Source organism: Acomys russatus, chromosome X, assembly GCF_903995435.1.
Source record: "Acomys russatus chromosome X, mAcoRus1.1, whole genome shotgun sequence".
NCBI lineage: Eukaryota > Metazoa > Chordata > Mammalia > Rodentia > Muridae > Acomys > Acomys russatus.
This window is the reverse complement of record NC_067169.1, coordinates 19,715,620-19,727,902: the sequence shown is the minus strand read 5'-3', so window position 1 is coordinate 19,727,902 and position 12,283 is coordinate 19,715,620. Positions and strand designations below refer to the sequence as shown.

Below are 12,283 nucleotides of genomic sequence, written 5' to 3'. Positions count from 1 at the left end.
GGGAATGCTCCCTAGTGCCACTATTCTAGCATTGATAATAAGCTCCTTTTCTGGAATTGGAGTATTTAGTGTGAAATTAAAGTCTTCTTTGGAAAGGAACAGATGCTCAGAGTTGTATGTTGGAAGTTAAAGCCTGGAATTGTCATAAACTTTTGTTCCCAGAAGGACCTCTACCTTGAAAAAGGTTTTAAGTCAGTGGTCCCCAGTTTTATAAAAATAAGCTATAGTGCCATTTCTTTAGACCTGGAGGCTGCTAAGCCTGGCTGAGTTCTCCTTTCCTGGGGCCCTGAGGACCTGCGGAGATGGCTGGGTGGGGTCAACTCAGTCCAGGAAGTGCAGGAATTCTTTTAAGTGTATGCGTCTGGGGTGTTTTTCTCTCTCATTTACGTGTATTTTTAAAAATTCTTTTTAGACACCCTCTTTATCTTTCCCAAACATCATTTCCTTACTCCTTTCCTGAGTTCTAGCAGTAGCCAGGGGCCCAGTTTCCTTATTGGTCTCTGAGCTGTGGAGGGGATGGGCTAGGGCACAGAGGAGGTAGGAGCTAGGAACAGGCTGGGGGAGGGTTGCTACTGGAACTGCCTTTCCTCCTTCTCTCTGCCACTAGGGCGCTGGCTGCTTCCTGGAGCAGCGAGCCTTTACTCTCAGCCAGGCCTTGACACTGGCAGACATTCTCTAAGGCTGTGGCCACAGAAAAACCCAAGCCGGCTGATGGCTGTGCCTTGGAGTCTACATGAGCTCCTTGGATGACTATTAGGATCTTGGGCTGCTGACCTCACACAACAGGAGGTCTTAAGTAGAGGGCTGGTGGTCCCCAGCTAAGAGAAGACACTGGAATGGCTGATGGTGAGAGTGTGTAGCTGGATACTCCAGTCTCCCATAAGCCCTCTCTCCTCTCAGAGCAACTTCCATGGTAGGTAGTGCCTCAGTGTCCAACTTCTATCTCCTGCTGCTGTCTTGCTTCAGTGTCTTGGTTTTCTCCCTAAGGCAGGCATTTGAGGTTAGTGGCCTATAGAATTTGTTCAGTGACAGTGCCTTACCTAGCTTTAGGGGAAAGGATACAGGTTCTAGTCATCCCCATAAGTTGCGTTGGGCAGCATAATTGATGCTTGAGCTTCTCTTACACAGCCTATCTCTCATCCCCCACACCCACCCCTTCTCCACTGGAGGAGATGCTTTTAAGTCTAGAACCACCGGGACCTCCTTTTTCTTACTGCCTCTCAAGGTATGCTTATGTCAAGCCTTATGTATAGGAACTCTCTGAGACAGCCGTTTGGGCAGGAGGGGCCATATGGTATCCTAGAAAAAGCTTGCGGGTCTGAGTTATTTTTCCTTCAAAATGATGGTTTGTGTGAGTCTTTGTGAAGCAAGGCTTGCTTGTGGAAGTCGGAAGAGGCTCTCACTTTCTACCTTTATGTGGGCTCTGGGAATTCAACTAAGATTCTTAGGATTCTATGGCAAATGCTTTACCTACTGACCCACCTGGCTAGCCCAAGATCTGAATTTTGATCATAATTCTAACCACCAGTCTGTTAACCAGCTGTATGTTTCTGACAAATAATTTAAGCTTTCTCTATCTCCCTTTCTTTATTGATGATGAGAAGATGATAATAGTTCTTGCTTCTTTAGGTCTGTGTATTATAGTGTGGTCAGGGAGGGGGTATGAGGGAGGGAGGGGGAGGGTGGGACTGGATGCCGACAAGGGATGGGGCTACAATCAGGATGTAAAGTGAACAAATTAAAAAAAAAAGATCTAGCTGTACAACTCTTGGATATGCCCAAATGACTTTAAATCCTACCAAAGAGACAATTGCTCATCCATGTTTATCTGTGCTCTATTAATAATAGCCAGAAATTGGAAACAACCTATCTGTCCATCCACAGATGAATGAATGATGAAAATGTGGCATATTTACACAATGGAATACTATTCAGATTTTAATTAAAAGTCATAAAATTCACAGATAAAAATAGTTCTTGCACATGATGTTGAAGTAAGGATTAAATCAGCGTATGCTTAGGAAATATTTGGTATCTGACATAGCCTCAGTGTTCAGTAGAGTTCTCTGTTGTTTCTTTTTTATTGCTGTTCTTGTTTTATAAGTTTGTAGAGTGTCTGTGTCAGTTACTATGCTAATTGATTCCACACATGGGACTGCATCATTTATTCCACACCATAACTCCTGAGAATAGATGGCCAGCATCCCCATCTTACATATAAAGAATACATAACCCAAGCTCTAGTGGTGTGGTAGAGTACTGGCCTGGCATACATGGCCTAGGTTCTAACCCAGCTTTTTTGCCCCAAGTAAAAGTCAGTACCTCCGAAAATGCCTTGGCTAGGGTTATACAACTAGCATTTGAATACAAGTATGGGCTGAGTCTAGACAATTCACAGATAATAGGTCAGGTATAGAGCTCTATAGAGTGACTCTTCTCTTTCTTAAGCTGGAGTTAAATGGGACTGGATCTGGCTCCAATTCTCCCTACTGAGATTTCCTTCCTCCAGGCCTTTTTTTCCTTAGTGTCTCTGAAGCCCTCACTATATTCCTTGGTCTCCTTTTGGACTATTTTCTACTACCAGAGAGACTCAAGAGAGTAAAGGGCCAAATAAGTTAGTGTTTTAAGTGTGGCTAGGGAGTTGTATAGCAGAGCCTTGATAAAAGTTTCTCAAGCACACTTGGCAGGAAGTACCCTTGAGCCATCTAACAGGACAAGTTGAGCTAATAGCTAAAAGCCAGTATTATACTACGTGTTGTTTACTGACCACTTGACAAAACACTAGACGATTTATGGTATGCTTTGAGAATATTTCTAATACCCATATTAACTTAGATAGGTGAGAATAACTGTTTCTAATTTCCATAATAACCTAGCCAGGTAAGAACCATTTCTAAAACAAAAAACAAAAACAAAACAAAATAACAACAAAACCCAGTAATTCAGATGGTTTGACTGTTATAGATTATACATGTAAAATGCTCAGGTTTTTCTTCTCATTTCCTGGTGGTTTAGTATAGCTGTTAGGACAAAGCTAATACGTATGTAATGCTGATAAGCAATATAGAGTAGCACGTTATGATGGGCTAAATTATGAGGGCTAAATTACTTGAGATTGACTCCCTGGAGGAGATGACACTAGCAGTACTTGTTTATTTGCTTTAATTTGTATAATATTTACAGCCTCATGCCCATAAAGATGTACAAGTTAATGACCATTGGGAATATCTCCACTTTACTGCTATGGAAATGATAGTTCTGAGAGTTTGACACTTACTGACAGCAACAGAAGCTAGTAAGAGATAGAGATGGGATTTAAATCAGAGCAGTCCAATTACTGAGATAAATTCTATAAGAAAATGAACAACAGTAAAGGAGAGTGGGGAAAGATCAGAGCTAGCTACAGAGCGTGATTAGAGCAGGGGGATTGAGCTGTGATACGATATAAAGACTTTACTTTGAAAGTCTGATCTAGTTTACATTTGAAGAAGGACAGGGTAAGAAATTGGGAGCTAACAAAAAAAAAAAAAAAAAAAAAAAAAAGAAATTGGGAGCTAGTGAAGATTCTTGAGTAGAGAGTGCCCCTCCAATTTAGTTGTTATTTAGCCTGGTGGGATCTAAAAGCCAAGATGAAGTAGAACAAAATATACTCTTTGGCAAGTGGACATAGTACGTTGAGCACAATGTTGAGGGCATGGACTAGAATTGAAAGGTAGTAGTGGCAGATTCTGGAAGGAGAGTTCTAACTCTATAAGGGTTACAAAATGGAGGAGATGGAGAAGAAAGAGAGAGAAGGGGAAAAGGGTAGATATATGGAGAGGATAGACAAGCCAAAAATACATCATAAAAGAAGGTTAAGAGAATAGTGGGTTAAACAGTTGGGGAGATCAGTGCTTTCTACTTCACGTTGTAGACGCAGAAGAACCTCAGAAATCCTGGATATGAAAGAAGGTCCTAACAGACATGCATTCCCCCATTTCATACTACAGTCTAAGTGCCTAGAAGCATCAGGGAGGTAGATACAGACCTGAAAGTATACATTCCTCCATCTGGGAGATGCTTGATAAGTACTTGTTAACCACAGGACTTCAGGATGAGAGTAGCAGCAGGGGTCTTCCAACCCTCCAGCTTTGGGTGTGATATTCCAACCAAGCATAGAGCCCTCTGGGGAATCTATGTGATTATGAGGATGGGGCCTGACCATAAATGTTAGCCACTACTTCTGATCTATGGCCCTGACCATTGACAACTGACTTTCTCTGCCCTTCTTCCCATCACATCTCTCTCCTTGTCTGAGTCTGGCCTATTACCACTCAGTCTTACGCCTCCGGTAAGGCCTTCTCCTCAGGACTACCTTCTTATTCTTTGTCTTTGGGCTACTCTGAGTCTTCAGAATTTTTGCATTTCCAGAAAGCTCATGATCCTCCCTCTTGATTCTGGCTACTGGCGCTCATGGGAAGTAGAGAATTCATTTGTCCCACTGCATAGAAAGCTTTCTAATAACAGGAGTTCTTGTCTGCCCAATTTGGGGCCCGTGAATAAATCAGTAAATAACCAATCATCTAGATATCACTCTATTACCTACTTACTTAGTATATGTTTATCTCAGAGTCATTTGTTTACGTAGAATCCATTGTATATTTCTGTACGCTATCTCATATTTTCTTCCCTTCTGACATTTGTTTATCCCTCTGTCATCTCTCTTTGTCTCTTGCATCTGCCTGGCTCTTCTGCACCCTCTCCCCATCTCTATATTCCAAACCTCTCGTTCTCTCATCTATATGACTTCCTTCTACTGCTTCTATTGCCCCTCCCCCCCAGTCATCTCTTTATGTCCTAGTTCTACTATGTCCTGAGTTATCTTCCCCACTTGTAGGGGTAACATCTAATCATGCGAAGTGTGCCAATTGACATATGGATGGGTCTTGTATAAGCAAGTCAATGTAAGAGTTGCAATTGTAGGATTTAGCACCAGACAGAACCTCTGATTATATTGGGAGACTTGGCCTCAGACCTGTTTCCAGTTATTCATCCCTGGCATGCTAAACAGCCAATCTCCTGTCATCCTAGCCTATCCTCACTCTGTCCTTTTTCCCTCACAAGAGTTTGGACTCTTTGCCATGACTTGGCCTACAAGTTCAAGTATCTGACTTCTGTGGGTCTGTGCCTATCTTAACCTTCACTCTCTAGGGGCATTTATGATAGTTTATTTCATTTGGCTCTCTTTCATGAATCTTCAAACTTTCAAGGGTATAGGCTGTGTTTGACTCATGGCTGTATCACCAGAAGTACATGTATTTTAGAAGACATATAGTAAACACACAATAAATGCTTAGAATGAACAAAGAAAATTTGAACAACTCCAATGCTGACTTGTTCATGCGTCTTATCTACTTGCCTAATTTTGCCAATAAAAATGAAAAGATGGGTCATATTAATATTTTTCCTTCAAAGACAAATGCAGCTAGGCTTGCAGCCACTCATGCATAGTCCACAAATATTTATTTACCATGTACTATATGTTAATCGTTAGTGTTCATATTTGGATATGTTAATGAACAAAACATTTCTATTGAAGCAGGCATTTTATGTCTCCAGGAATCATCCATGGGATAAAGAGAATTTGAGTAGTAGAGTCAAGGGGGGACACTTATTTGTCCACACTAGCTCCTTGTAAGATAATCTAGCCCATTGAATGGCAAGAGGGGGTAGGGGCGGAAGTTGCTTGGGAAGTGATTTCAGCACTGACTTCCTGGCTCTTTCTTGCTGTAGGAGAAACACCCCTGTCAGTAGGCCGCACTCATGGCATGTGGCCAAGCTGTTGGAGGGGTGCCCTGAAGCGGCCACCACCATGCATTTCCCTTCTGAAGCCTTCAGCTTATCCTGGCATTCCGGTTGCAACACAAGGTGAGTCTAGGAGTTTCTCCTCAGGGTGGGCTGGAGAATGGACCAGCCTGACCACTGTCCTCCTGTGATCTTGTCCCTACTGGATGTGTTAGGGCTGGCGAGGTATAACAGAAAATGGCAAGGCCGTCTAGAGCCCCTGCGTTCTTATCTAAATATATAGCTAACAGGCAAGCAGCACTCTTTGAGTCTGCATCTTTACTTCTTGACAGTGGTTCCTCCAAGCAGTTCATTTGAATCTCACAAAGACAACCATTCTGCCCTGATTCTTATCCTATTTCTCTAGTTATTCTGTCTTGTATTCTTTTCTTGATTCGTAGGGAGGCAGTCTCCTCTATCTCTAAATCACACACTAGGAACTGCCTTTGAAGTTCATTGTATCTATAGAATCTCCAAAGCAGGGACCTCCCCAAGTAACAGGGTGTATCTCACTGCAAGGAGCTTGGTGTTGTCCATTTTTATTGAACCAGCTACCCAAGGGACAAAGTAATTGTTGTTTGGGGTTTTTTTTCTCCCACAGTCTCAGAGACAGCCAAAGTGTAGTCCTCAGCTGCATTGCCCCTTCAGTAATCAAATCTTCCCTCTGAGAGTGAGTTCTTATTGTGGGGGCTTAAGGAAGCTAAAACTAAAGGGATGAGTTTTGTATTGGAAGCTAAGGACTCATAGTGAATGAATACACAGAAATATATCCTAGATTTGGCTCCTGTCTGAGTGCATGCATACATGCATGTATTCCACCTAGCTCAGAGCCAAGCAAGCAGAGTGATTAAGACCACGCAGTGAACAAGAATAAGGGGAAACTGGTCTAGAGGTCTCATGAGATGCTGTTACAGCCCAGTTGCATCTTTCTTTCTAAGAGCAGCCTGTGACCTCTGAGGTTCTAGGCACATATAGTTAATGGCCTTTCTTGACTCAGTCTGGCTTTGTGTGTGGGAAATGGTACTTAACATTCAAAATGATGTCTTATCCTTGTTCTTCCTGGTGTGATTTTGCTGTTGGGAGATAAGGGAGACATGGATGAGCAATGCCTACCCTTATATCATTCGTAGTAGTAGAAAGGCTACTGATACAGCAACAAGTGAGAGCAGCTACTGCCCTGTAGTGATGCCTGGGCGTGGTTTCTTATCTGATTTCACCTATGCAGCAGCACTCTGGCAGAGAGTGTTCTCAGGCAGGAGCTAAGGCTTTGGGCCAAGAGAGCTCTGGGTTCCAGTTGCAACTCAGCTTCTTTAGCAGCTTATTGAAATAGTTGGCTTTACTTCGTGAGTTAGAAAGTAAAGAAGGCAATCACATTTGGGCGTCAAATGGATGGTTGTAAAGGGCCTCAGTGAATAGTCAGAGTGTCTGTTACCAAGAAAAATTGTGGGCCCCGGGCATATAGCCCAGCAACAGAGCCTTTTGCTGACATGTTCCAGGGCCCTCAGTCCTACCACCAGCATGACAAATAAAGTGGTGTGCAGTTTCCAGGATAAAGAAACAGTTAAACTCCAACCCTGACTGTGCTACTAGTTAAGAGTTTGTTTATTCGGTTCTTTAAATGTCTTTTCAAAGTCACTTCCCTCTGTGGAGCTTGGTTCGTTGGGGTTTGTGAAAGTGTGGTGAGGCCCAGCAGCCCGTGTGATGGCAAGCCCTCCCTGTGACTGCCACGCTCCTCAGCTGTGAGAATCACGAGGTTATGAAGAGGAGTGGCTGAAGCTGAGTCAGTCCTGTGGGGCTCTTCTCGAACTCTCCTGCCAGCGACCCATGCACTGACTCCACAGGGACTACTCAAAAGCAACTCCAAACTTGCTGTTAGCAGTGATACAGTGCATCATTTCCACGGGGTTTCCCCATTCTTGGAGATGTTTGTTCATTCTTCCGCTATGTGAAGTTCTGTCTGTCATTCTGTCATGTTCCTGTGGTGTCCCTCCCTGTGTCAGTCTCATTGCTTAGTTTCCCTTTCTTTCCCTTGTGCCTCTGTAGCATGGGTGGATGGCTCTGACTTGACCTGTCCCTTTCCATGGAAGACTAGCCAAAGTAGGAAAGGTGTCGGGTTGCTTGGGTAACTAACACATGGACCCTGTGTCTTACAGTGACGTGTCTGTACAGTGGTGTCCCCTGTCCCGGCATTGCAGCACTGAGAAAAGCAGCTCTATTGGCAGCATGGAAAGCCTGGAACAGCCAGGCCAAGCTAACTACGAGGGCCACCTCTTGCCAATTGACCAGAATATGTACCCCAGCCAGCGTGACTCAGCCTACAGCTCCTTCTCAGCCAGCTCAAATGCTTCTGACTGTGCCCTTTCCCTTAAACCAGAGGAAGCACCCTCCTCAGACTGTGCCATGTCAGGCCTAGGGCCAACTAAAGTCACTGATGACCGATCTAATGTATCTGAGACCTCAGGAAGTAGCCACAGTACCAGTGGAGGTCATGTGACCTCTGCATCATCCTGCCCAGAAGAGGGCCACCACTCAGGACCTGCCACGGTGGCCCAGGGTCCACCAGAGCCTCCAGTAAGGCGAGACAGCCTTCAGGCCTCTAGGGCCCAACTTCTCAATGGAGAGCAGTGCCTTGTGTCTGAACCTGTGGACTCCTTACAACAGGAGAAACCAGACGTAGAGATGGTGCTCCCCCCAAAGAACCCTAATGAGTTCTTCTGCCTTAGTGGGCAAGACCAAATGACAGATGAAGACCACCAGAGCTGTGAACTCAGCAAGCCTTCTGAATCCAGCCAGGACGACTCTGAGCATCTACTGATAGAGGGCTCCTCCAAAGCTTTTGGTTCCCCAAAAGCTCACGATAAAGGTTCCAGCAGAGAGTTCAGCCTGCTTAAGGAGGCTTCAGCCAGTTTGGCTAACACGTTGTCCTTTGGTGCTGTTCCACACCTCCGAGGAAACGCAGAGCATCGGCATAGTGCTCCTGAGCAGCTGTTGGCATCCCACTTGCAGCAGGTGCACCTTGATTCCAGAGGCAGCAAGGGGATGGAGGATGGACACCAGTGGACTGTGTCCCCTTTGCACAACAACCCTAAGGGGAAGAAAAGTCCAGGTCTCCCCCCAGGAAGCAGCCAGGACCAACCCAACAAAGAAAGGAAGGCCAGGCCCACAGATGAGAAGCTGATGGGTTCTGTACAGCCGAGCCCAAGTGGTTCCCCCCTTGAAGAGGTTGATGGACACCCATCAGAACGATCTTACCTAGACCCAAACCGAGCAAGCAGAGCGAGCAGTGACTTGACTAGCCAGCAGCCCTCTGCCACTTGCTCCCCTGTGCAACAAACCAGAGAGTTCTTTTCAACCCCTAAAGTAGCGGGTACAACAGAAACAACTGAAGAAGGTGACAGTGAGCCCAAGGAGTGTGGCCAGTTGGGTGGCAGAAGAAGTGGAGGCTCCCGGGGCCGCTCTATCCAAAACCGGCGGAAGAGCGAGAGATTTGCTACCAATCTCCGTAATGAAATTCAGAGGAGGAAAGCCCAGCTTCAGAAAAGTAAGGGCCCATTGTCACAATTGTGTGACACTAAGGAACCAGTGCAAGAAATCCAAGAGCCTCTAGAAAGCCCGCCGCTCTCTGCTTCGAACTCGCCTCCTCTATCTTCATATAAGAAAGCCCCTATCCCTGCAAAGAAGCCCTTCAACAGAAGCATGATTCTCAGGGCAAGATCTTCAGAATGCCTCAGCCAAGTACCAGAGAGCTCCAAAGCTAGGCTTGCTTTAGAGGAAAGAACAAGCCCTGGCCAGAGGTCTGGCCAGCCTTCTGCGGGCCCAAACACCTGGTGGAAGGCATCGGACTCACCCTCCTTAAACACGGAGAAAGCGAATGCTCACCATGGGGTCTGTGGAGGTCACTGGAGATGGTCTCCAGAGCATAACCCACAGCGACATGTGGCCCTCTCCACAGAAGGTCCTTCCAGCCTAGATGACAACAAAGAATTGAAGACTGCTCAAGCTGAGGAGGAAGCTGTCCTCTTGCCATTTGCAGACCGAAGAAAGTTCTTTGAAGAGAGCAGCAAATCTCTGTCTACATCTCATTTGCCAGGCTTAGCTACGCATGGCAGCAAGACTTTTACCCAGAGACCAAAACCTATAGACCACAACTTCCAGTCAGTGAGCTATCGGGAACTAAGATGCCATCCCCCGGACCAAACATATCATTCCACAGAACAACAGTGCCATGCTGCAGACCAATCATATCATTCACCACATCAGTCAGAAACTCCCACTTACCCAGAATGTTTTGCCACCAAAGGCCTGGAAAATTCCCTGTGCTGTAAGGCACTGCACTGTGGGGATTTTGATCACCACAGGACCTGTTCTTGTCCCTGCAATGCTCAGGGCCCTGTAATGCATGATCCTCACATGTATTGCTCTGGAGAAATCTGCCCTGCCTTGCTAAAGAGAAACTTGTTGCCAAACTGCCACAACTATAGGTGCCACCACCACCAGTGCATCCGGCATACAGCCTGCTATCATAGTCCTCAGCATGGTGCCCTCGAGGACAGCAGCGTGGCACCTGGCAATGCTTGGAAATCCAGAAAGGCAGCAATACAGGTGAGGCCTTGGTTCTTGGGTAAGTAAAATTCATTGTTCCATAATCTAATTGCAGTTACTTACAATGATGTAGCCCCTTCTCTGCACTCAGCCAGAAAGATTTCTGTATACCTGTGCAACTTTAGAGGTTGGAGAAAGCAACTTTTGCTCCTTGAAACTAACAGACTGGAATTTGTTCTAACTGTAAAAGTAGTATCCGGGTGACCTTAAGCAAACCAAGAATCCATTATAATTTGAAGCTGCGCCATCTTTAAAGGGAAAACTTATGTCCACCTTACAAAACAGCTAGTACTAATGAACTTAAAAGATAGGATCCACATACGAGATAAAATATGTACCATTTGTCTTCCCAAGTCTAGCTTATTTTGCTTAACGTAATTTTTAAATTTTTTCTGCAAATGTTATGATTATTCTTTTCTTTGTACTGAATAAAATTAAATTATGCATAGTATCCAGAGGGCTCTAAGTCCTACCACAGATACACATGCATACTCACAATTATAGCTACAATACCTAAGGTAGCTGGGAAATGGAACTGGCCTAGGTGCCTATCCACAGATGAATGGATAACATGGCTCTCCTGTTGGAAAAAAGGTGGAGAGCAGGGTTTGCTAATATGTATTCACATAGAAATTGAGGGGAACAAGACACAGAAGCACATTAAATAGCTTGATATGGATTATATTTACATGAACATATTCATCAGCAGCCAGTAAATTTACAATAATATTTGTACATGTCATAAAAACACACTTTGCCTAAAATATTATAAGCGAATGATCAACTTTAACTTGGATGCTGAAGTATTCTTGATGTACACTGATGTACATAGTTTAATATTTCCCACCTATAAATCTTAAACATATTTTGATTTACATATGCCTAATATGCCAATAGGTTTTAAAGCTATGGTAAGCAATATTGCTTTCTGAATATTAAAAAAATACTTTATTACTTCTGCATATAAATACAGTTGAACTTTGGATATTGATTCCACCTCCTATAGTCTTGCTGAGTTCACTGGCAAATTCTAGTCACTCTTTGGTAGGTTAAAGAAGAGTTTGCACATGGGCAGTCACTTCGTCTTGGAATAGAAGGAATTCTGTACCTTCTTCACATTCTTTATGCTCTTTCCTGGGGAAAGGAGCCTAACTGCCTTGCCTAAGATCCCCAATACAATGTTCAGAATGCATGTGGAGAGCAATATTGTTGGCTGTTTACAGTGCTTCTCTGGGAAGTTCAGTGGCTATAGGCTTACAGTAATTGTTGTTCTGTAGTTGCCCTTTATTGGGTTGCAAAATGTTCTTTTAATTTTAGGTTAAAAAAGGCATTTTTGAAGAAAAAAAAACAAATGGATTTGGGTTCTTTCACATGTTTCTTCCTGCATCTATGGAGATGACCATACAGTCTTTTGTTTTGTTTGGTTTTTTGAGACAGGGTTTCTCTGTGTGGCTTTGGCTGTCCTAGACCCACTTTGTAGACCAGGCTGGCCTTGAACTCACAGAGATCCACCTGCCTCTGCCTCCCTAGTGCTGGGATTAAAGGTGTGCGCCACCACACCCACCTGGCCATACAGTCTTAATTTTTGTCTGAATTTATAAAGTGAGATATATTGATTGGATTTTGAATAAGTACCCATGTAGTATTTCCAGGATAAACCCCAATTGGTCATAATGTACTAAGTATTTTATGCTCTGAGATCTGATTTATTAACATTTTCTTAAGGCTCTTTGCATCTACAACCATTAGCTATGTTAGTCTATATTATAAAATTATTGTGGACTCTAACTAGGCAATGCTAACTAAGTGAGATGGAGGCACTCCCTTCTCTTCTGTTTTCCAGGAAGAAGTTGTATAG

General features: G+C 44.1%; 1 protein-coding gene across 3 annotated transcripts in view; it reads left to right on the top strand.

Annotated features, from left to right (window-relative positions):
• Shroom4 (shroom family member 4) overlaps window positions 1-12,283 on the top strand; it is a 207,472-nt gene that overhangs the window by 153,823 nt on the left and 41,366 nt on the right. For all 3 annotated transcript variants that reach the window (XM_051142252.1, XM_051142251.1, XM_051142250.1), the window contains exons 3-4: window positions 5,773-5,907; window positions 7,977-10,425. In XM_051142252.1, the coding sequence (XP_050998209.1) occupies window positions 5,773-5,907; window positions 7,977-10,425 (2,584 nt within the window). The remainder of the gene's footprint in view (window positions 1-5,772; window positions 5,908-7,976; window positions 10,426-12,283) is intronic.